Genomic DNA, 24,122 nt, shown 5'->3' on the forward strand with positions numbered 1-24,122 from the left:
ACATTAAATGTTATATTGTACTTTTTCTTCAACTCTGCAGGGAATAGCCTAGAGTCCCTAGACTGTATGTTTTTTATAAGCCCCTTTGAGTTTTCATTTGTTATAATGCTATAAGAAATCATAATGTTTAGTGTCTTCATTGGTGCTTCGTTATTATAGGTGGTGTCACCTGAGTTAATCATTAATTTCTCTACTCTGTTGGGTCACCACTCACCACCGCAGCAGCCCTATTTGCAGAAAGACGATGGAGAGGCTCTATAGTAGCCCCCAATCCTGTGCTGGTACCAGCGAAATTATGTGTGTAGTCCTGGTAGGCGTAGGCTACAGTGGGAATTAAAACTAGGCGAGCAGGTGAGGTTGTGACACAGGTATGCAAATCAAACGGAGACAGATGAGAACTAATCTAACCTTCTGTCGTTCCAGTCTCTTATCTCTTTTGCAATCTAATAGCAATTTGCATCAACGTCCAGACGCAGATGTAGTTCCTCCATGACTGAGACACGACCTAAATCATGACAATGGTAATGTACAATTTTACATGATATTTTAGTCGACACATATATTGTTTGTGTCGTTCGACGTTCCACAGGTGGAGAAGGAAGTGGGCAAGTGTACGTGTTTCTGACCATATAACAGACCTGTTTAGAGCGTGCATAGGATAATCAGTTTCTTTTGAAATGGGATTTTTGTAAGAATTGCTGATAACTAAGAAGACCATCATTAAAAAGTCTGATAATTAGTGTTACAGATGTTCTCCACTAACTCTAACTTCATAAAATGCTAATTTACTGAACTGACAGTTTGGACAGTATATAGCCTACCTTTAAAATAAGCTATCACACTAATTAATGTAGGCTTTTTTGTGTTAGTCAAAACTTAGATTTGGACTTTAATTAGAGGTAATTAAATAAATGAAAGGAGTCACATTTTCTCACTAGCCAGTTGATAGAATACTTAAGTCATGTGTGCTGGAACTTTCGGAATGTAATTATTAATTTTCTTACTATTGTTGTCATTTGGGATAATTAGCCTATATGGTGGCTTAATTATGTTACCATCTTGTTTCATTGTTTACTCAAATGGGTGCACTGTAAATCAGGGTGCACTTGATTTACCATGGAAGTCAACAGGATAAACACTGTTGTGTAGGCCTATTCCATATCTTTTCATCCAAAAATATCTTTGTTGGCCAATTTCAAGGATGTAGTTTGAGTATTATATTAAAAATATATATACATTTGACCTTAAACTGCGGTGCTGGAAAGGAATTGTTTCCCTGTCTGGGTTTCATAACCCTTTCTTTTAACAATGTAAAGCTGACTGACACTTTTACTGATGATCTTGGCTTCTAGGCCTACATGTTACACCGTTAATTCAACTACCTATCACACAGCATTTTATTTATTTTTAAACCCTTTTCTATATAATGTACAGTATGTGTGAGGACTCAACTTTGCGCAAATTCTGAATTATTCAATATTTGAATGATGGTAGCCTACTCAGCTTGTTTGCATATTGTTGTTGCACCACTTTTTCCTTTCCCTATACCGCCTGATGGATTTCTGGGCAAACAAGAAATATTAGAGGCTTATTATTGTTCGAGCTGTTGTTAAAGTTTGAATCAAAGGGCCAGAAATTGTACAGCTACAGAAATCTCTCTCTCTCTCTCTCTCTCTCTCTCTCTCTCTCTCTCTCTCTCTCTCTCTCTCAATTTCAGCCTTTCTTCTACCTTACTTCTACTAATTAGTCAGTTATCAATCATGTCAATTATGGTAATATTAATACTGTCTGGTTGTGTGTCCGTATGCCAAAGTATGCGGGATCATATTCTTTTAAACTATTTACCGTAATCCCTTTTGCACACCGGCCCTCTCTGTTTGTCCCTCTACAATCATTTACATTGCCACTTCCTCTATGACCATTGCTTGTGAGAACGGTGCCGACACCACTTCCTGATTCCACTTTATCATCGTCATTATGAAATAACAAACTACATACCCCTCCCCTAAGGCCTAAGCCATGGATTTACAGTATACTGTAGTGACACTGTTTTTTCCACTATCTGACCTTCACCACAAAGCAGGCATTGACAGCTGTAACAGGTCTGAGGCCAGGCTGACTATACTGAAGATTAACTACATATAAATGCTCATTAAATTGGAAGAAAATAAAATACTCTGTAATGTGTACATTTATGCTAATTTCTCTGTTTCTCCCATCTCTCTCTTCCTCCATCCCTCCCTCCTTCAATTTCTCTGCCTCTCTGATGTTTCAGAACTTCTTCGGGAAACTGAAGAATCTGTAAGTACACTAGATAAAAGTGTCATTACCTTTACTGCCTTCTGTGTGGTTTTCTATAGGCAATACAGGCTACTTTATTTGTCTGAGAGTGGAAAACATGCAAGTATAGCAGCATAATAATAATAAGGTACCAGCCTGTGTTTAAACTGAGCTGGTGCCAGTCCTGCATGGAATAACACAAGAGGTGTACCATATGGTACTGTTGTTGTAGTAGTAATAATAAAACAGTGCTGTATTATGTATATTGTATCCTCTCAGACACAGTGGGCCCCCAGCTCCACCCAAACGGATAGGTGAGATGCAATTCGCTCTTCATTTCAAAGGAAGAAATAAAAGTATGGTGACTTGTTTATATTTTGTATTGAATTGTAATGCTCTCTCTCTCTCTCTCTCTCTCTCTCTCTCACTCTCACTCTCTCTCTCTGTGTGTGTGTGTGTGTGTGTGTGTGTGTGTGTGTGTGTGTGTGTGTGTGTGTGTGTGTGTGTGTGTGTGTGTGTGTGTGTGTGTGTGTGTCTCTCTCGCTCTATCTCTCTCTCTCTCTCTCTCTCTCTCTCTCTCCCCCCCTTGCTCTCTCTCCCTCACTCTCTCTCTTGCTCTATCTCTGTATGCTTATTGCAGATAACAATGCTGGGTATGGCTGGCCAGAGGGTGAATTTGTAAGCAGCTTCAACATCTTTGCTGTAATTGTGCTCTGCTGAAATTGTGCTCTGCCAGGCTTTATCATGGAACAACCCGACATTGTAAATGACTGTATGTTGTATGTACTTACTTATGGCAGGATGAGGAATATGGGGGCGACACATATGAAGCACCTCCCTGTGAGCCTGATGTAAAGATGCCGTCTAGACAAGTGGAAGAGAATGTTTATTTGGGTAAGAGGAGCAAGTCATTCATTAGTTCAATTGTACTTTTACATCTAAGTTTTAAGTTAACATTATGTAATATGGAGGAGTTAATTGGTGACAATTGGCTATGCAGAGAGGACATCCAATCCTGTTCCCCAGAGGCAAGCCGCCCCTCCCCCGAGACCAGCCAAGGTGACACCGATGGGAAAAGTCTTGGTAAATAGTCTTTCTCTCAACTTTGTGGTCCATGTCATCTCATGGTTTCTATCTTATCTGTCATTAAAGTTCATAAAGACCATGTTCCTCTCACATAGAAACAGCCATCACAGCATGATTCTGAAGAATTCTACATTGATCCCAGCTTCAAGAAACGTAAGTCTATGATCATCATTAAACAGTTATAATTTTTGTTGTTGTTATCAAATGTTTTTTATTTTAAGACAAAAATCACAATAAGACACGTTAACAACATGAATGACTTAAAGAAAACAAAACACATATAAAACAACACATAACAGCAAAAGCAAGGAACACAAAAACAAACAATCCCACCCACCCCTCCCCCCCGAGACCAAATATGCCACAAAATGTCATTACTCCTACTACTGTGCAATGGAAACAAAAAATAAATAAATAATGATAATAATAATAATAATGATTAAACCATGCCCTTAACCAAATCTGCAATACCAGACCAAATCTCAATGTTTTCCTCTTTTGCACCATGCAATCTTGCTGTAGACATCTCTAGATAAATGATATCTAGAAAGGTCAAAGCCCATTGGCGAAATGACAATGTATGAGGCGGTTTCCAGTGCGAAGCAACCATCTTCTTTGCGGCCGTTACGCCAGCAAAGAAGACACGAATACGGGTGTTATTTAACGGCAACTGGGATACATCATTTAATAAGAATAGAGATGGGGAGGGTGTGATGTTAACTTGTAGAATAGTCGAAAGGTTAGTAGCAACCAAATTCCAAAATGTGAGGACACTCGGACACTCCCACACCATATGAAAGAATGTACCTATGGTGTTTGAAGTGCAGAAAGTGCAGTTGTGATTATTTAAAATCCGCATAGCACACAATCTAAACAGTTATTCTTTTGAGTTCATACTGTATATGAAAACATAATTTCTCTTATACATTATATATGATATAACCACGAGTGTCAACAACAGAGTGTGGAGGGGTGTTGTCCAGGGGATTATTTTTTTTCTTTTTACTGCTAGGTGTGTTTTGTTTTTTGTTTGTTTTTTCTTGTCTTTTTCTTTTGTGTAAGTCATGTGAATTTTGTAGGCTTTATTGAAAAAATCATTAAAAAACTTTGATGACAAAAGAAAACATAATTTCTCTAAGATTAGCTAAGACACCAATGTTTCTAGAACATCTTCATGATACTACTTTATGCACTCACAGCCCCTGAGATAGACAGGAAAGAGAAACCAGGGAAGAAATCAGCCCCCAGGCGGATGGCCCCTCCTGTCCGCACTGCCACGGCCCTACCTGCCCCGTCCCCTGCTGCTGCCCCACAGGCTGAAGAAGGTACTCGCCATGTAACATTGATTGATTGATTGATTGAATAGTTTATTAACATTTTGCAAAGAAATCCAAAAGAAAAAATACGTACAGTAAAGGGGTGGGAGGCTTTGACTTTTTCAAATTGTAGCCACCTGTAAGTGCTCTTTGATAGCGGTTCTGACGTGGTAGGGATTTACATTCCTTAACAACTGTTGATAGGGCGTTGTGGCATAAGAGGAGAACAACTCTAACCCCTTGTTTGAGCCAAACATCAGAACTGAACATCAGAATCAGAATTTTGTCACATCACATTACAAGTAAGGTGGGTGAAATACTTTGTTGTGCAGGCACTCATTGCAGTTACGTGAAGTGGAGCTCCCTCTGGTGTTGTAATTGTGGACATTGTTGACCTTTAGGAAGAGTTTGACAGGTAAATAGGTGTCTTTGCAGTGTAGCACAGGGGTTCTCAACCTGGGTTGAGAATTTGGGGGTCCCCAAATTATAAAAAGAATAAAAATAAATAAGATTTTCTTTTGCAACTGAATGGCTGCAAAATGGAAATGTAGAGTTTACATAGTACACATAGTGCATGCATAAACTTTCCTTGAATGATTATATCTGGTTTCAGTATTTATTTATGATGTATTTTCTCTAATATTAAGGTTATTGTAGCGTTCAAATTTGTATTGGTGGTGGGGAGGGGGCGGGGCAGGGGTTGCAAGAAATGGCCAAAGCCTTTTCGGGGGTTCCCAGCCAAAAATACCTGAGAATACCTGGTGTAGCGTATCTTGGAAACCAGGCCCATTACAAGTTGCTGTACTCCTCAATGTACTCTTAACCCATTTTAGGCGGGAACCCCTTTTGGTGTTAGCATTACGTTATGCTTTAGCTATTGAAAAATAGCAGACCTACAAGCTTGTAGGTCTGCTATTTTTGAAAAATTGAAGAGCGACTGACATAGAAGACTTTTTTTAAAATCTGATCTCAGGTCAGAATGAAAACTGTCAGGATGTAGAAGACAAGACATTTTTAGGTCAGAATGGGTTAAGGTGCGACCAGTAGGCATGTAACGATATATCGTATATCGATATATATTGCTATTATATCCCGACGATATGTATCGATTTATTAAAATTTTATAGCGATTTTCAAAAAAGATTATGTGTGACACAGGTGATGGTCGTTATTGATGCTCATTAATACATCAAGGAAGGCGATTATGTTTCTGCACTGTCAAATAGGTCTACATCTATCCTAAGATGCCATCAAAGAAAAGAAGAAATGTTAACTCGAGCTAGGTTTAAACATGAAAGCTTGTTTACAGTTGTTGCACAGAAATTAAGTAATTTTACATGAAAAGTAATGCTACTTTTGCAATGTAGTTAAATAAAAATTGTGAAAAAAGTTTGGGGGGAAGATAAATCATTAAAAAAAAAAGATCGTATCATGAACCTCATATCGTGATACGTATCGTATCGTGAGTTGAGTGTATCGTTACATGCCTAGCGACCAGTGAGGAGATCCTGAACAACACATGTGTTCTTTGGTTGACTTTTTTAAATGACATTATTAGTTGCCATTTTATCACTGGAAAGATGACCTCAGAACCCAGATTTCATCTTTTCTTGCGATAACATTGTCACCTACTTTAACTGTGAAGCCTTGATGGTTTCTATTTGGTTTCTATTTGACCCAAAGATAATGGATTCAGTTTTCCCAAGTGTAATGATAGTTTGTTATCAGCGAGCCAGGTGCCGATTCTACCAAGTTCAAAGTTCAGGTATTTTTCAACCAGCAATTTGTTGAGACGAGCAGAGTCGAGTACACCGCGAACAAGAACAAATTGCAGTCAATGCAATCAGGCTGATGTCATGTCGTTGACATAATATTAGGATTAGGAACAGTAAAGGAAGGCCCTAGTATGCTTTCTTGCGGAACGGCCACAGCTCACTGGGAGGAGGGGACTCGGGGACAGTGTTCTCTCCCCTCCAGGTAGGATTACACCCAGCTCAGAGCTCTCTGATGTACTATGAAAACCAATTGCCTTTGGCTTATCAATAAACTCGCTTATCAAACAACTCTTCCTTCACATAATTCACGCATGCTATGAATGCAATGCTTATTTGCACTGCGTGACTGGGAAGACATTTGCTACACAAAACTACGATAACCAACAGCAACAGTTTACCATTATTACTCGCTGACTTAATTACACCACCACTAGGGGACACTATAACCCAATGATAGCTGACCTAAATCTTTCTTTCCTTTCAGATGTATATTTGGATCCAAATGAGGGCGAGGTGAGCATTAGTGACATTTAATAACTTAGTTATGTGCCAGCACTTTATCTGGAGATATTAATGTTGATGGTGATCTTTTTGCTTCAGGGAGAAAATGATGACTTGTATCTAGAGCCAACAGCTGGTAGGTATCCCATTTCCCTTGTTTCAAGTCTTTGTGGGAACATTTATCACTAGTACATTGATGCGAAAGCACAACTGACAGCTACAGCTACATCTACATTACAGCAAATGCTTGCATAAACCCTTTTCCCATCTGATGAAGATTTAACCACAGTCCATGATACATTCCTTTATTTTTCTACCCTTTAGCTTGTCCTCCTGTCATGCGTGGGCCAATGAGGATTCCTTCCAAGACAGTGTCTGTCCCATCCCTTGTGCCCTTGTAAGTACATCTCAATGAATAAATGATATGATGATAATGATCTCTTATTAACTCTGGTCAGAGAATGAAGGAAATAAGTCACTGTAAAAAGAATCCCTCGAGACAGATTCAGAGCTCCGCAGCTGAATCTGTCAGCAACTCCTGTTACAACGTGTAGAGTTTGTTTGTTAGTAGGACTGTAAACAAAGACGCACCACCGGAAGAGGAGGGCTGAAGCAGAGTGCACGGAGCGACATCTGGTGTTGCTGATGCGGGTGGTATCCCCAGATGCAAATTCAAAGGAAAATGTTTCTTCTGTTTTTGGCCGACAGGTTGCCAGATTACTGTAAACATAAATGCACATGAGCAGATATGTCATTATAACTACATGCTATAAAAAATAACCTCCTCTATTCTCTGCTTGTAGGATGAAGCCTCCTGTTCCCAGGGCTAAGTCTGTGAGTGTCTTCAATCACGTCTCACCCCTTTAACCACTGAATCAATGCACCTTATCCTCATTTAAAGGGACCCAATGAATTGGAATCATTAGTCTGGTGAATATAGTATTTTCCTGTGAAACTGTTCTATTTCACTGGTGTGATGCCATGTCAGATCTACAAGATCACAACTCCTGTATAGATGTGCTATTTTTGAGGATCGCTAGCCCCTCCTACATCCAGCTTTTGGTTACCATCCACAAACGTCTTAAACAAACATTAAATTCCCATTGACAATGAATGGAGAATTTGACATCATAGTGTCTGAGCAAATAGGCATAGTGTCTATTTTACACTGCGATGATGTACGATGATAAGAGCGCCCCTCACTTCACACGGATATTGATTTATCGCTTTCTCCCGCACAGAGTTCTTCCTTCAATGAGGTAAACGCTGGTAAGATCACCTTGTTTGTGCATCAAAAATATCTCATGCCTAGTAAAAACACATCACAAGTCATGATGATGATGATGATGATGATGATGATGGTGATGATGAACGTCTGCTGTTACACCAGTTCCTCCTCTAGATGTGAGACGCTCAACATTTCCTGCGTTTCCTTCTAAACTCCCTCCGCCAACCCCTAGTGCTAAATCCCCCATTCCATCCAGCCTGAAGGAAGCCAAGCCCGGGTAAGAGTCTGGGTTTCGGTGCTGAGCACACACTGGAGGAAATATCTGCATTCAGTGTTACTCTAAGTGTATCTCTAATACTTTGTTTCAGCCCACCACCCCCTCCAATAGAGGCTAAGCCAGCAGGTAAGCAAATAAAGTGTGCAATCTCTAATAGATTTTTACACACATTTTATTTTTGTTGTCAATTGTTTTTAATTATTCATTATATCACAAAAACAATACTTACAATAATTATGCCAGCAAAATATAGTGTACATAGATGCATCGTGAATGAAACATTAAACAAAAATAAAACAACAGTATACATACATACAACACAATACACATTACGCAGTATACGCACATAGGTTGAGGACGTTTTTGAGTTTTGTTGGGTCTAACTGTGGACCTCTCAATTTTGTACACGGAGAAACTTTAAGTGAATCTATCTCAGAGAGTAAGGTTTGACTAAATAGGGTCAATGTTTACTCTTCAATTCAATTCCTTCAAGGATTCAATGGCCTTTATTGTCACATACACATACAATACCTGGTAATATTTGGTAATGGGATTATTGGTAGTGAAATTATTGTACTTACAAAATATGGTGTGGATAACAATCAAATAATAGCAATAGCACAGTCACATACTGTAGGCTGCTGCATGTGGTGGTGGTAAAATTATTATAAAGTGCGGTATAATACTACAAATTGGCAACACATTACAATATACACAATGTGATAGAATCTGTGCAGTCTGTGCAATCTGTAAACGGTGCAGTCTATATCAGTTATGGCCTGATGATGTTCTAGCCTTTATTGCCATTACAGATGGAACGAAATGTGTACATCTCAAGCCAATATCGCATGCACGCACGCAGGCACGCACGCACGCAATTTACAATCCTACAAGCAAAGAAAGGCTGTATGAATAAAATAAAATAAAATCCAAGATCCTTAGTGTAAAACTAATTGTGGTGGATGTATTGGTAAACAGTATTTTATACAGTACTCTCAGCGGTATTAACACTTCTGCTCTGTACTTATCACACACCTTTTTTGTTTTAATCTGTACATTTCAAGTTTCACCTACTGGTATGAAAGCTACAAAACAGTCAGGAAATGAGGTATGTTTCTTTTCGTGCATCCCATGTACAAGAATGATTATACATTTTAGCACTGGTATTGTGTGTTATGATTTGTACTTGGTTGTGCACTGTGCCACGCACCAAAAATAGCAGATCTACAAGCTTACGCTTGGCATGTTATGAGCTTGAATGATCTGCTATCATCCTTTATGATTTACTGTACAGGACAGAGAGTGGTTTGCCCGAGACTGCGATAGGAAGACTGCTGAGGACCTCTTACTTAGAGTCAATAAGGTACACAGCATTATGTCATTATATGAGGGATTCTCTGTCCCTTTGTCCTCATTTACAGAGAGGCGCTGTCTCATTTTACGCTAAAATGAACAACTAATGGTGTGAGAGTAATGTCAGCCACAATTAGTTTTTATTTCCTACCAAGGAATACACAGAGAAGGATAGAATTTATGTTTGTGTGCACGTAAGGTGTGTGTGTGTGTGTGTGTGTGTGTGCGTGCGTGCGTGCGTGCGTGCGTGCGTGCGTGCGTGCGTGCGTGCGCCTGGCCTAAGGATCTACAAAGTAGCTGACACGTACACATAATTGAAACCCTCTGAGTCATCTCAAACCCAGGCTGAGTCAGAGGCCTTACTGATACTGATACTTCAATACTGTGTAGACCCTACATCACATACATAATCACACTAACTGTCATCTGTTCAGTCACTTTCTCTGTCCCTCCCTCCCGTCCTTCTCTTTGCATTTCATCCATCCTTCTTTATGCATGGTCCTCCTTTATTTGTCACCCTCTGCCAATTTCTTCTCTGAATCTCGTTTTCCTCAATCAATAAAGGTCTGTCTGTCTGTCTGTCTGTCTGTCTGTCTGTCTGTCTGTCTGTCTGTCTGTCTGTCTGTCTGTCTGTCTGTCTGTCTGTCTGTCTCTGTCAGTCATTAAGTAAGAGCAAAATGTCTGTTGTGTGAATGTGGTCAATGATACAGTATGCTCTCTTTGCTGTAGGACGGAGCATTCCTTATAAGGCACAGCTCAGCCCAGAATTCCAGGCAGCCATATACCCTGGCTGTACTCTACAGACAGAAGGTCTATAACATCCCCATACGCTTCCTGGTGGAGACGCAAGGCTATGCCCTCGGGAAGGAAGGCAAGAAAAATGAAGAGGTAAGGATGAAGGCAGGATTCATTGGGTTGTATCGCTACCTGAACATGATACAAGTGCAAATATAATCATCTTTATCTGTTACTTCTGTGCTCTGTGAGAGAGAAACAGATGTAGTGACTCCATTCGCTTTAATAGTGAAAGCAGGTCTCAAAGTCTCACTTTTGGTATGTGAACAAAGGCAAATAAAGAAGATTCTGGACGTGCCTTAACCACTTGGCCACCCTGAGAAAAGCATTCATGGAACAAATGTGCCTCTCAGTAAGCAATCATACACGATTACACGTAGTAATCCCAGACTAAACAGCCTTTTTCTTTTCTCTGTCTCCGTGTGTCTCTGTCACTTCCCTCTCTCAGATCTTCAGCAGTCTCCACGAGATAATCTCTCACCATAACAGTAACCAGCTGCTTCTGATCGACAGCAAGAGTCAAGCCAAGTACACTACGTACCTCACACATCCCGCACGACCATAAGCACTTGAATCCTATATACTGTACTTCATTGACCAGGGTCCCCCAGTGGTCTATATTTGATCCCCTATTTGTCCCCCTCTACACCAAATCCTTGAAGCTCATTTTGAAGCTCACAACATGTCACTGTAAATCTGCTGTTTTCACCATGTTTGCCTATTTTTGCCTATTACAACACGCCCATACTCAGGACGCTAGGGTTCATGTGGTTAAAACTACACTACCAACAACCTCTCACACAAATTAACTGATACAGCATACATAACCTCCGATGAGTTTAATCAACGTTTTCAGCATGTGAGAACAATTTTCTTACTTACCAAAGCGTTGTTTGAATATTCTATCATTCAAAATGCAAAGACTTAATTTCGCTACTTGATATGATTTTACGTTTTTCATAGCAACAGTTAATACCATGAAATGTAAAATTAGAAACCCTCCATTAAGAAAATAAAAGGTGTGCAAGGTATCCTTGTAGCTCAAGTAGAGTAGAGCGCTCACCTTTGGACCACAAGGTTCTGGATTTGATTCCAGGTACCACGAACGCAGCGTTATGAGTAGCACGGCTTGGGTAACTAGTCTTGTGGTAAGTACTGGGAGATGGTAGGTGTTGCGCTCCACCACCTCAACAATCTCCTATATAGACTATATAGACTATAGTGTGTTTAAAAGTAGATAGACATCCTCGTTCTCAGGTGATACCAAGCCACTCTGACCTACCTACTCTTACTGAAAAGAAATGTCAAATGATACCTTTGCGATATTGTAGGCTTATCATTGGCTGGGTTTCTCGTACGCATGTGGTGTAAGGCGGCACATGCTCAGTTGCTCCTCTAGGCCGCACACAGAAGCCTGTGAACATAGACATTTCGTGCACAGATGTGCCACGCAATGGTAGGCCTCAGGCCTGAGGCCTGGTATGGTAGGCCTCAAGCCTCAGGCCTCAAGCCTCAGGCCTGGTATGGTAGGTCTCAGGCCACAGGTCTACCATTCTGAAATTAAATGTAATAATATTTGGACTGCTGGACAGCTGACTGAGAAATATATATATACATAAATATAATATATATATTTATTATATATATATATTATTAAATTAAATTTCAGAATGGTATACCTGAGGCCTACCATAACAGGCCTGAGGCTTACCATTGCATGGCACATCTATGCACGAAATGTCTATGTTCACAGGCTTCTGTGTGCGGCCTAGAGGAGCAACTGTGCGGCACTACAAGTCTTACACCACATGCGTTCGAGAAACCCAGCCATTGACCGTGAGCCAGCCTTATATTGACTAATCACATGATTCTTCCTAATGTATGTACAGCTGGCTACGTTTTTGCCTGATCTGCTTGAGTTTTGGTTGTGTGTATTGACCCATGAAGAAAAACAAAAAGAAACATTTGTATCTATCAATAAATGTTATAGGGTCATATGAATGTGTTTATTATTGCTGCTCTCCATTTGGTGGTCTAGTGGCATGAGCTGAAATAAATCCCCCATTGATGGAAGGAACCCGCTCAAGTACATTTCAAAATCCTGTGTCTTAACCACCTAAACCCAAAGCAGACCTGAGTTGCAAGCAACTGTATACTCGGACAGCTTTTTTCTGTCTACACACTAATATAGCCGATCTACACAATCACAACGTGTCTCAGATCTTGTAGATCTGCTATTTTGGGTGAATGTTCCCCTCCAGAATAGGGATGCTGGATCTCTCTAGAGAGATTCTATTACAAAGAAATAGATAATGACAGAGAGCAAGGGAGAAACTCTGAAAGCGTAAACACGGATAGTTTCAAAGGCAAACAGAGGCTTTGTGGTTAAACTCAGACTAAGGGCTTCCAGTGGCTGTTGACCATTGGTTGCAGTGGTGGTACTGCCTGGATAATGTATTATAAACTGGTGTTTAGAGAATTACGGTAGTTTATAGGAGAGAGTTTTGCATAATACAGCCCTGTGCGTAAACTTGCTACTAGTGCCTAATGTATGCTCTGGTTTATGCAACACCATTGTATAATGAAGTATAAATCAAAATCAGGCTACAGTTATAAATCTATTCTCAAAATCAGCACTTGAGGACTTAAAGTGGGCTCAGCCTGTGGTGAGTGGAGGGTTTGCAGTTTGGAGCTGGCTAAGCACAGGAGCTGAATTTAAATTGTTTCCTAGTGTCCAGTGACCATTGGTTAGCTTGCCCTCAGAATGAACCCCTTCCCAGTGTCAAACCCACAATTCTTTAGCCTGCCAACTGGTTCTGAACTGCAACTATAGATTATTCTATCAATATTTTTGTTTTGATTCCTATAATATTTTCTTAGTTTTTAAACGCAAAATAATTGAATGCAATACATTTGAACACATTTTTTTAAATTCTAATTACATTATTTTTAATAATAACTTTTATGACCAAATTACATTTTAAAGCAATACCTTGCATTAAACACTCATCCATTAGCCTATTTAAATCAATATTTGTTTTTTTTTGTTTTTGTTTCTTGCTGGTTCCAAACTGGTACATAGAGTGATTTTTCACCATTTGTTACTGGAAGAAGCTAAATGTATATCAAGAAGTTTAATTTAAGTTAATGTATATTCAGAACGCCATATTCTTCGGAACACTAGGCAGCGGCTATTGCTGATATAAAATGCTGTTGGTTCTTTCCACATTCTGACCAATAGGCTACTTAGAATGTGATGATCTCCAAAACAATCAGTCAGTCAAACTCTCTCCAAACCATCTGGTCTATCCCACTCAGCCAAGGAGTGTTATGCAATGTTGCATTAACACTTGAGATTTTACTGAGCAAGTGATCAACACTGAAAACTAACACATCAAACACTCTGTTACTGTTTACCATATGTATTCATTTTATTACAGATAGCTTCTCATACACCCTCAGAGGAGTAACATTTTTATATTTTAATTATTATTAAATTAAATTATTATTATTATATTATTAAGACAAATTGAATTATACTTATATTAAACAGACCCCTAGACCTCACCGAAGGCCCCCGGCTGGGGGTCCCCACACACCACTTTGAAAAACCAGTTTTTGAGCGGTGCCTCGATCCGCTCCATTACGCAGCTATGTGTGTACGCGTCCCAGCACGGATGCATGTCCGAGCACCCCCTGGCCGTGTTCCTGGGGGTCTGGATGTTGCGGGGACCCCCGGGGACCCCCACACTGTAACTCTGTCATTCCTCGACCGTTTCGGATGCGGGAAGGCTCGCCGGAACCGGGCCGGCCCCCTGGGCGAGTTCCCGGATGTCTGGATGTTCTGGGGACCTCCCACACGTCATTTCTCAAAGATTTCTTCCAAACATAATCAAAGTACAGTACACAGCACTGTCAGCACAGTACACTACAATACAGTACAGTAACTATAACAATAACTGTACAGTTGCACCGCTCAATTCACACAGGTGTGATTTTATTTATAAGTCCACTGGCTGCATTCTAGAAGTTGGCTGATGGAAAGGTCTTGATGATGATGATGATGATGATGATGATGATGATGATATGAGATGGGGGATATGGTAGGCTACAATAACATTAGGCCAAGGTGGGAGAGGGTAGATGCCCATGCCCTTAATTCTAACTTTCAGTCATCATGGTTAAAATCATAACCTTCAACATACTTTTGAGGGGGTGTGTTCTTCCCGCACTTGATTTAGCAGAGATGGTAAGAAGGTGGGAGGGTGGGGCGCTCGATCGTGTCACGAGCCCCGATTTCGAAGTTGGTGAAAGGAAGAGGGGGAGAAGGGGCTGCGGCGGAGGGGTACAAAGAGGACGTGTGTTTTCCCCCCACTGCATTGGTGTTTCTGAGGGAGCTGCCTGCGGAGCTCTGTACGCACGCTGCTTGCAAACCAACCATGTTTTAACTCGCTGACGCTGTCAATCCTAAAGGCTCCCTGGTCTGGGAGTTCTGACGAAACGTCACGGTCTCTTTCACATTGGGCTGAATAGTAACTGAAGTGGACTAGTTTCCTTAGCGGATGCGCAGATCCTTTTGCTTGAGGATTGTTGTAGGGGGCTAGTAGTGAATGGGAGCAGTCAGTGGATTCGTGTGATATCAACGCTAGCCGCCGCACAAGACCCAGTTCCTACTACTGGCCGTCATATTTGTACTTTTGAGGACATTTAGGGCACACACACAGTAAAAGACCACATCAATTCCCCCTCGTGTCCCCTTCCCCTTTCCTTTCCTTGCGGATTCTTCAGACAGAGAAAGCTTCAAGAATGGCTCAGATACTGCCGATACGATTTCAGGAACATCTGCAGGTAAGGAGCCCCCCCCCCCCCCTCCCCCAAAACGCCTAAAAATGTATGAAAGATGATTTCTGTTTGCAGAGCTCCTCTTCTCGTAGGTCCACAAACACACGGCACATGTCGCATTTCAATGGAATCTGAAATAGGGCTGCAGGGTGGTGCTCAATATAGCTACAGGCCTACTTTTCTCCCGTCGGGCAGATGATGACTTGTAGAAATTGAACGGGCAGGTCTAATGCGGACCCTCTCGATACGCCGCAAAACAACGTCGCTGTCATTTCCAATCACGCACTGGCGCCCAGTCAAACTGCAGTGTTTTGACACTTTGTAGCAGACAAGTGAGTGAGCTCAGCTGTTCGTGCAACATTGTAACTGAAACCTGGATGACACTTGTTTATGTAGCCGTGTAGCTGCCATATTACTGTCATATCCCGGAGCGGAGCACCATATTGCTATTGTAACGTTAAACAATATTGTGTAATCTACCTCTTGCATCATACTGCTGGGCCGATGCGATATATCTCATGTTTTGTGAGGAGAGTGTCACACAGTGAGAAAGGCAGAGAGAATGCATCAACATGTTAACGACAGTAGTAAACGGCCTTGAGACAATCTCGGATTGTGGACACAGACAGAATACAGACTCATGTAAAAGTGTGTAGGCTACCAGGCTTCAGAAAATTGTCAACACAGACAGTATGGCTGTGGCGAAATGTCCATGGTTGTCCTCTTTGCTACACTTTTGAGATCAGTGGACATAGTTAATAATCGTTTCACCATATAGCTAGAGCTGCCCATAGTGTTTTGCAGCTAAAGAAAAACTTTGTGACGTGTTTTGCACCCCCCTCCTCATCTGTAGCCTGTTGTTATGGTAACACCAGGCAGTCAAATGGCCTTTCACAAGAAAGAGCAGAGCCCCCACCCCCTCTCTGCTCCCTTCCTCTGGCCAAGTAGCCCTATTCCTACACTTCCTCGGCCAAAGATCCTCTATGCACTAAAAACTGTGCCAGTCTGAGAGTCTAGAGTACACAAGCTACAAGGCCCATCTCTTTCTGACAGCAGTCAGTGGACTTAACCTGATTGAGGCAGTGAGGTCCCTCTCAATTTCCAGGCTGTTGTGTTGGGTCATAATTCCCCAAACTCTACATACAACATCCATTTGCAAAAAACTCATTTTGGGCAATGAAAAGCAAGAGTGATTCTTATTCCAGTGCAACCGTGAAATCCAGACTGCCCCAGTCATATCCCCCCATGAATCTAGGTAGATCCAGCAGAGTAAAAAATGCTTGGAATTTGCAAACCTAGGACTTTGGGCCTCAAGTTGTTTAGCTTTTTCCCCCTGTCCTGGCATTTACAGCTCTCCCCTACAGTCTGGGCTCGAGATCAGGACTCTTAGAAAGTGTAGTACAAAATCAGTTCAAGGTTTTTGGTAGCCTTTTTAATTTTTATACATGGTTTTATAAATGGTGGACCAATGGTGCAGCATGGCAGGCAGACTAGCCATTGCCTAAGCAATATAACTGACAAAGTGAAATTGTACCAAGTCATGCAGTATTCCATTCAAGAGCAACTAAAAGTGTCTAATGTGGACATGTTAGATGATCTATGGCTCTCATGGCTATTGTTCCACTTGTGGGAGAAGCAATACCAGTCATTTTCTCACTCTGCATCAGTAGCTAAGCATAGCCTGTCTACACGGCCCTGTCATTAACGTTGAGCTGTGTGTGAAGTTGCCCTCACTGTTATTCTTTTTTCTTTCTTTGCTTATTTTTACTGGTCTGATTTATGATCTCTGGGCTGGAGCTGTGTGAGAGCATGTCAAAGTGTGTAATTAATTGACTAGATGGATTAGTGCTGCTCTAGTATGTATGTATGCCCTACTTACTTCTACTTGGATGTGTGGGGCAGAATGTAACGTAGCCTCATACTGTGGGGGGCTTCTCTGAAATAAGTTTGGACTGCAATATGATGGAGCACAAGGAGAACGTAGCTTGCTGGTTGCAGTTTTCAAGTAAAACAATCTACTTGCTGACATCGTCCTGTCAGTCAATATTGTACAAGTTTCTGCTACACGGCACTTGCTGATGGGTATATGCTCACTCTGTCAATGGGCTGGTGCCATCGGGTCTAACAGGCACATAATAATAAGGCGAGTCATGATGTACTGTAAGCAGGCCCATTTAAAGCCCAGCAAATCGCATCAGGACAGGAAGCCGGAAGTAGAAGTGATTTAATCATTTTCGGTCCCACAGAACCTGCCTGTGACCGTCACAGCTCCGCTAACGACCTGAGATGAGCATCTGTGCTGCGGTCAGTCATGTAGACCGTAATCATCAATCAGAGAGGGTGACATGGGTCTGTGTTCAATGCATGTTCAAAATACTGCATGTCACACACAGCCCGTAGTTCTTTTTGAGGTGTTTTCTCTTCTCATTTTCAGCAACATGGAATGTGAAGTTGTAACATCACCAATGGTTCTATTTGCTGCATTCAGTGCGTTCCTCAGTCTTTAATTGTGTTTGTGTAACAAACTCACATGATCTCCTTAGGGACCCAAACCCATCCATGTTGGGCAATATTAGTGATGTTCCATAACTTTCATTGCCATTTCCATGAATATTAGTTCAGCCATTTGACAAGCACTAGGCAAAAGTATTTAGGAAATATTATAGACAATTGTGTGTCTTTTATCAAGATTAATTAGTTGTGTAGCGAATAGTGTATGATAGCGGGAGACACAAGGTTGTGGTTAAAGAGCGATCTAGTCTGGAATGTTCTATTAAGAAGGGGGGGGGGTCTTCCGGTGAGTCAGCCGTCCCACCCTAACATGTACATTATTACTCAAGGCCTGTGTTACTGTTCCTTGGAAGCATAACTGAAAACTTCCTCCAGCTCTCTCTCTTCCTTCCTTTTTTTTTTTAAACACGGGTACACTGAAATATCCTTAACTCTAAAAGTGAACAAAACAAACACAATATACCCTTACTCTAAGAATATACCACCCTTTCCCCGAGTCCATATATTTTCCTCAACTTTTTCTCCTGTCTCTTCTTGAAGATAGTTCGGTTTTGGCAGCTGGAGGAGAGGCAGCAGCTTATGGCCTGCAATCCTCCTGCAGGTCCTCCCCGTGCCCCTTTGTTAAACCCTGCTCCCATACTTCCCCATTCCTCTGCACAGACCACTCTGTCTTCACAGAGAGAAGTGAAACACCCTCTTCTAGCAAATGCGGGTGGAACGTCATGACATGGACATGATTCATTATGAACGCTCCACTGTCTACACCACAACTATTCCAATATGCACAGTAAAATCGCCAGTGTTCATTTAAGTTCTTGAGGTGTATACATTGATCAAAATCGGGTCAATTTTACCATGGGAGATTATCACTGTAACGAAACCTGCTGTCTATCCTCACTCCTGTGTGCCCTAAATAAACCTTACAATCGCTTTTACTTCTTTTGCAGTGGACATGATTTAAGGATTTTGGACTGTAGGCTAGCATGCGCATAGTGTTGTCCTTGTGATTTGGCATACGGATTCCTTTCCCCTTGCCTCACACTGAATAATGGCGTCTGCTATTCCCAGTTCGGTCATCAGAGTAATATCTTACCGTATGTTTGGTCGCCACACCCTGGCACACTCAAGGTTGATTTATGTGTTGGCAAATTTGGCAACATCTCCTATGTCCCGAAGTGCGTTCATCAAAGTGAAGCTCATGAGGCTTTGCAGTAAGTCCACCTGACCATCCTGGATGAGGCCTCGATGCTGCATCAAACGGGTCTTGGGGCAACCTCTCATTATCAAAGTAAACGTGTTGTTAGATTTGCTGACAGTGTCTTCACAGAGGGTCCAGATGCTAATTCGTGCTCAGCTAGGGCAGATCTCCTCTGGGGAATCACTTTGGTGCACCCACCCTTATTCATGCTAGATGAAGTTAAACTCTCTCCCATTTGCAGTTGGTTGTTTACATAGCAGATCTAAGTGAGTAACAGTCTACTGTTCAGGCCTAAACAATCACAGGGTTTGTTGAATTAGGGTAATGCTATAATCGGGCAATTAGCCATATTGAATTATCAGAAATGTGATGGTCATTATATTGTATCCCCGGGAGGGATCTTTTCTGTCAACAAACGTGGCACAATACTCCAGAAAATGGTATTAGTGGATAAAATAAGAGTTTAAAATCTGTATTATTGGTTGAGTTAATGTTTTGTCTGCTGCCCATGTCTGGTTTCCCACTATGCCGCCAAATGTCCCTATTTGTAAAAGAAGCCATGAGAACATCCCCAGGAAAACTGGAACAGAACGTCTGCACTTTTAATAGAAACACTTGTTGTTTTTTGTGGGCCACCTACTGCTCCTTCCTTCGAGGCAAATGTCAGCTAGTGCCCATCAGCCATGTCATGTTTATTTTACTGTTGAATCTTTCTTTCTCGTTGGTGAGGAATGACTTTAATGCTGAATAAATCTTTATTTTTGCTCAACTTGGTGCCAACTGTAGGCCCTCTGTAGCTGACGTGGCATTCTGCTTCCTCGGTCCTGATGACTTGATTATGTGAACGCAATGAACACTGTCTGAACTCATGTTTTTATAATATGTTGGGACTAATGATGACGTGACATTACAATAATGATGATCGTCATTATGTAGCCCATTAGGCCTAATGTTACTTCCTGTCATTTTGGCCTCTTCCTTGCAGTTGCAGAACCTGGGAGTGAACCCGGCCAATATCGGGTTCAGCTACCTTACCATGGAGTCAGACAAGTTCATCTGCATCAGGGAAAAGGTGGGCGATCAGAACCAGGTGGTGATTGTGGACATGTCGGACCCCACCAACCCTATCAGAAGGCCCATCTCTGCAGACAGCGCCATCATGAACCCAGCCAGCAAAGTCATCGCCCTCAAAGGTAACATATAAGAGGCCATTGTTGTGACTGGTTCGAGCGCGTAGACTGCTCAGACATTAGATGAGAAATATGTTTTGTAGCAGGTTAGAATAGTGATTCAAGTTTCATGGGAAGAGCACACTTTCTTGTTTTCTTGTTCTTGGTTTTAGCTTTTAGAGTCCCACTGTGAACCCGCCAACCCGGCCATTTTGAGTACCCTAAATCTTTATGTTAGAAATGTTGAGTATGGGTCCCCAGCATTTAGAAACTGCCGGATGCTAACTTGCATATGATGGGCAATTTTCATAATTGGCATATTAAGCTGGGTTACCATTATCATCCAATAGAAGGGCGACATACCAAAGCCTACACGGGTTGTGCAAGGACGTGCTGTGATTGGCCAGTCGCTGTGATTGACAGCCTAAACCTAACCCTAACCTTAATTATTTTCTTGCCATCTACGCTTATAAACGTAGCTAGGCTATTGGGACCTATCTATGCCAGCTACGCTTATAAGCGTAGACGGACATTTAATCCATATATGAACGCGCCAACCGTTTGTTTACCTTTTAGCATTGCTCCGGGTAGAATAGCCCTCCTCCGTCACCACCAGCGATGCGATTTCTAAATCCAGCTCCGTTGAGCCTCCATTATAACCCGATTTTCAAAGTGCTGTATCTCCAAAGGTTAGAGAGCTGCCCATTGTGAGCCGGCACGCACCCGGCAATCGCCCGACGATCGTAAATCATTTGTGATTTTGTATCTGGCTGTGGTCTGTGTTGTGTGGTGTTGTTCCACTTCCGGAAGCCCCCACCTTCCTGTTTAACCCGGAAGGACAACCGGCTCCATAGAGTGGGCCTGGACGGGCAGACTTTGGGGCAGTACAACCATGCTAACACTAGGGGCAGCAAAGGAGTTAACCTCAGTAAAACTATACCTAAACCTAACCCCAACCTTAACCTCAGTAAAACTATACCTATACCTAAACCTAACCTTAACCTCAGTAAGCTTAACTTGCCCGGGGGCGTTGTTATAAACACAACCCGTGTAGGAATTAGTATGCCGCAATATAAGGCAACATTTTCATTATGCTTTAAGTAGCATGGTGAGAGGGGTCAAACTAGGGGTTTTTCATGATTCTGAATCCATCGCAAGAATTAGTTTTGCACAAAAAACACTCATTAAGCTAAAAATGGCCATAGCCGTCATCACAAATATGATGAGGTCAACACATTTGTGGCTATGGCCAAATTTAGCCCAAGGAGTGATGTTTGTGCAAAACAAAACTAATGCTTGCAATGGATTCAGAATCATGAAAACCCCCTAGTTTGACCCGTCACATGCAACTTAAAGCATAATGAAAGTTTCTAAATGCTGGGTGGGGACCCATACTCAACATTTCTAACATAAAACCTTGTCCGGGTTCACATTCTGGCAAGTAGACTATTTATTTTGTCCATCTAGTGTTCTGTTCATGTGGCATCGCCACCGTCGTGTGATGATGATGGTGACTAATGCTCTATTTCCTCAATGCTATAAATATATGGACTATACTCAATTCCATTGCCTGTATGTATTAAATTGGTTGTGTAAATCGATTTCCTGCTGCTGAATCCAGCTCTCGGAGCACAAATAACAAGCACAGCCCAGATCAGAATGATTTAGCTATAATGCTAGTCTCCACAGTCTTTGCCGTCTCTCTGGCAATCGCTCTCATAGGCTTGAGGCAAATTTACATGTATACTGAAGCAAATTTATAAATCGTCCAACGAAAATAACACATTTTTACCTGAAAAGAGTTACTTTCATTAACCACACCATACTAGGCCCCCTCCTGCTTTTGCTCTACTACATATCTTTGCCTAAAATAGCCTATCTGTTGTGGTCATTGTGTTGTGGATCTTGTGTTGTAATATGTTGCGAGCTTGAAGATCTGCTATTTTCACCAGATGTTTGCCCTCAGAATAATAGGCTTTGTTTGTGCATGATTGCATTTCCCTTTTCCAGAAGGTGGCATACTCACTCTTTCTTTCTTTTAAAAACGAATTTATATTTCTTGACTAAATGACCCATATGCTTCTGTGAGTTTTTTTTAAAGACTAGCTGCTATTCAGGTAAGTGGATCTGTTGATAAATGTAAAATTAAACAATAAATATCCTGTTTTGGGTCACTTGAGAGTTGAAACACATGAAGGTGTCATGTGTTATTGGTTCAAATCTCCTGCTGGGCCAATCAAATGAAGCTATGAGACACTGACCCAGGACACGAAACGGAAACGCCACCTTCTAGAAAAGGGAACTACAGTCGCACACAGAACCATATAGGGGTGGTAAGGATCAAGTGGTTAACTATACTTGACCCTTTATTCTTTTCCGTCTCTTGCCTCTCTTTATTCTTTCTCTTTCCCCCCGTCTCTGTCTCACTGACTTTCTTTGGCTCACTCTTTCTTCCTCCCGAGGATAAAATGTCCTTGTTCCCTGGGCTCTCACTCTTCGGTTCCCCTCTTCCCCACTCCCCCTTGACTTCTCTTTCTCTGATTGACACTTTGCTTTCTCTCTCCCTTGCTCTCTGTCCCCTTTCTCAGATGGTGAGTTCCTTTCTGTCCGTCTGTCTGTCTTGTCTGCCTGTGTCTACTTGTCACTGGCGGTCTTGTTTCAGTCATGAATCATGATACAGCAGTAGCCATGTCTCTCTCATAAAAGCCTCCCCTCATGTATTTTTTTTAAACGTATTGTCTTTTCACCCCTTTTTTCTACCAATGTAGTCATGCTGTCAATTAAGTAACCTTCTAGATTCTAGAACAGTGGTTCACAAACTTTTTAGCACAAGACCCAACAGAGACATCAGATGTATACCTGGGACCCAAACTAGTGAAAATGCCAGATCGGCTATTTTCACTACCACTTAAATATTTGTTTTGTAATTGATGGAATTTCTTGGATTTTGTTTTCTTTTTTTCTCCCATGCGATTCTTTGGAAAAAAAAAAATTACCCCTTGTTTGACCACCCATTTGTGGGTCCACGACTCACAAATGGATCCCAACCCACTGTTGGGGAAACGGCCTTCTACGGTCCCCTGTCTCTGCTGGTCTTAGGGAGGTTGTAGGCCAGCACGTGTCTCCAATACACGTGATGTCCGCTTATCGTCACCCCTGATGACGGTAAGGAGATTCACATGGAGGAGGTAACGCGTGCAGAAGACTTACGCGCTACTCCTCCCAGTTTAGCTCCTCGCCGAACAAAACAGGCCTCCCAGACCAACCTGCAGGCTTCGCTATAGTGCAGAGACAGAGATCCGCCCTCCCCACTCACAGCCTCCAAGAAGGCCAATTGTGTTCGTTGTGACACCCATGTATTCTGACCATGTGTTTTGACTGTTTTTATTATTATTATTATTTAATTAAAAACACACCTGCTTTAAAATATCACCAACTCCTCCATGCACACTCCAAACCCTGGCACAAACACTTTTATGAGAACAATACATGTGTTAGCATGACCTGTTGTATGCTGGTAGAATGTATGTGCGGTATTCATCATCAGATATCATACACTAGTGAAAGTGTGGGTGGGGGGGGGGGGGGGGGGACTGTTGTGTATGTGTCTGTACTTGCACGCGTGTGTGAGTGTGTGCCAGTTGGCCATATCCATGTCCAGATCTGTTCCTTGCAGCGTATGTAGTATGCCATACACTGTACATACATTATGTGTGTTGATGGCAGTCTGCAAAGTAACTCTACTATTACGCTGTTTATTTGTTCAGTTTGTTTCCTTAGTGGTCAGGTCA

General features: G+C 41.7%; 2 protein-coding genes across 5 annotated transcripts in view; both read left to right on the forward strand.

The window, feature by feature from the left end:
- The first annotated feature begins 392 nt into the window (after window positions 1-392).
- On the forward strand, window positions 393-12,042 carry LOC310872458 (lymphocyte cytosolic protein 2). Of its 3 annotated transcripts, none has more exons than XM_083784352.1 (19): window positions 393-521; window positions 2,276-2,301; window positions 2,560-2,594; window positions 2,921-2,958; window positions 3,081-3,174; window positions 3,281-3,363; window positions 3,462-3,519; window positions 4,566-4,691; window positions 6,942-6,970; window positions 7,058-7,094; window positions 7,283-7,355; window positions 7,762-7,792; window positions 8,200-8,227; window positions 8,349-8,463; window positions 8,555-8,589; window positions 9,528-9,571; window positions 9,758-9,826; window positions 10,546-10,704; window positions 11,060-12,042. In XM_083784352.1, the coding sequence occupies exons 1-19, from the start codon at window positions 513-515 to the stop codon at window positions 11,174-11,176; spliced, it is 1,206 nt and encodes a 401-aa protein (XP_083640478.1). In that variant the 5' UTR covers window positions 393-512; the 3' UTR covers window positions 11,177-12,042. The 3 variants fall into 3 exon arrangements, with proteins under 3 accessions (XP_083640478.1, XP_083640480.1, XP_083640479.1); XM_083784354.1 differs by having other exon boundaries at window positions 8,361-8,463; XM_083784353.1 differs by having other exon boundaries at window positions 3,468-3,519.
- Window positions 12,043-14,937: 2,895 nt separating this feature from the next.
- Window positions 14,938-24,122, forward strand: part of cltcl1 (clathrin, heavy chain-like 1) — a 36,340-nt gene continuing 27,155 nt past the window's right edge. For both annotated transcript variants that reach the window (XM_083784775.1, XM_083784776.1), the window contains exons 1-2: window positions 14,938-15,459; window positions 20,148-20,355. In XM_083784775.1, the coding sequence (XP_083640901.1) occupies window positions 15,418-15,459; window positions 20,148-20,355 (250 nt within the window). In that variant the 5' untranslated portion in view covers window positions 14,938-15,417. The remainder of the gene's footprint in view (window positions 15,460-20,147; window positions 20,356-24,122) is intronic.

This window comes from Protomyctophum parallelum (genome assembly GCF_964188405.1).
Source record: "Protomyctophum parallelum genome assembly, chromosome: 15".
Taxonomy (NCBI): Eukaryota; Metazoa; Chordata; class Actinopteri; order Myctophiformes; family Myctophidae; genus Protomyctophum; species Protomyctophum parallelum.

Bases quoted from the DNA above. Each gene is read 5' to 3' on its own strand.
- LOC310872458 (XM_083784352.1), top strand. The intron at 3,175-3,280 runs GTAAGAGGAGCA...TTGGCTATGCAG, and splicing joins GGAAGAGAATGTTTATTTGG to AGAGGACATCCAATCCTGTT. The intron at 7,356-7,761 runs GTAAGTACATCT...CTCTGCTTGTAG, and splicing joins GTCCCATCCCTTGTGCCCTT to GATGAAGCCTCCTGTTCCCA.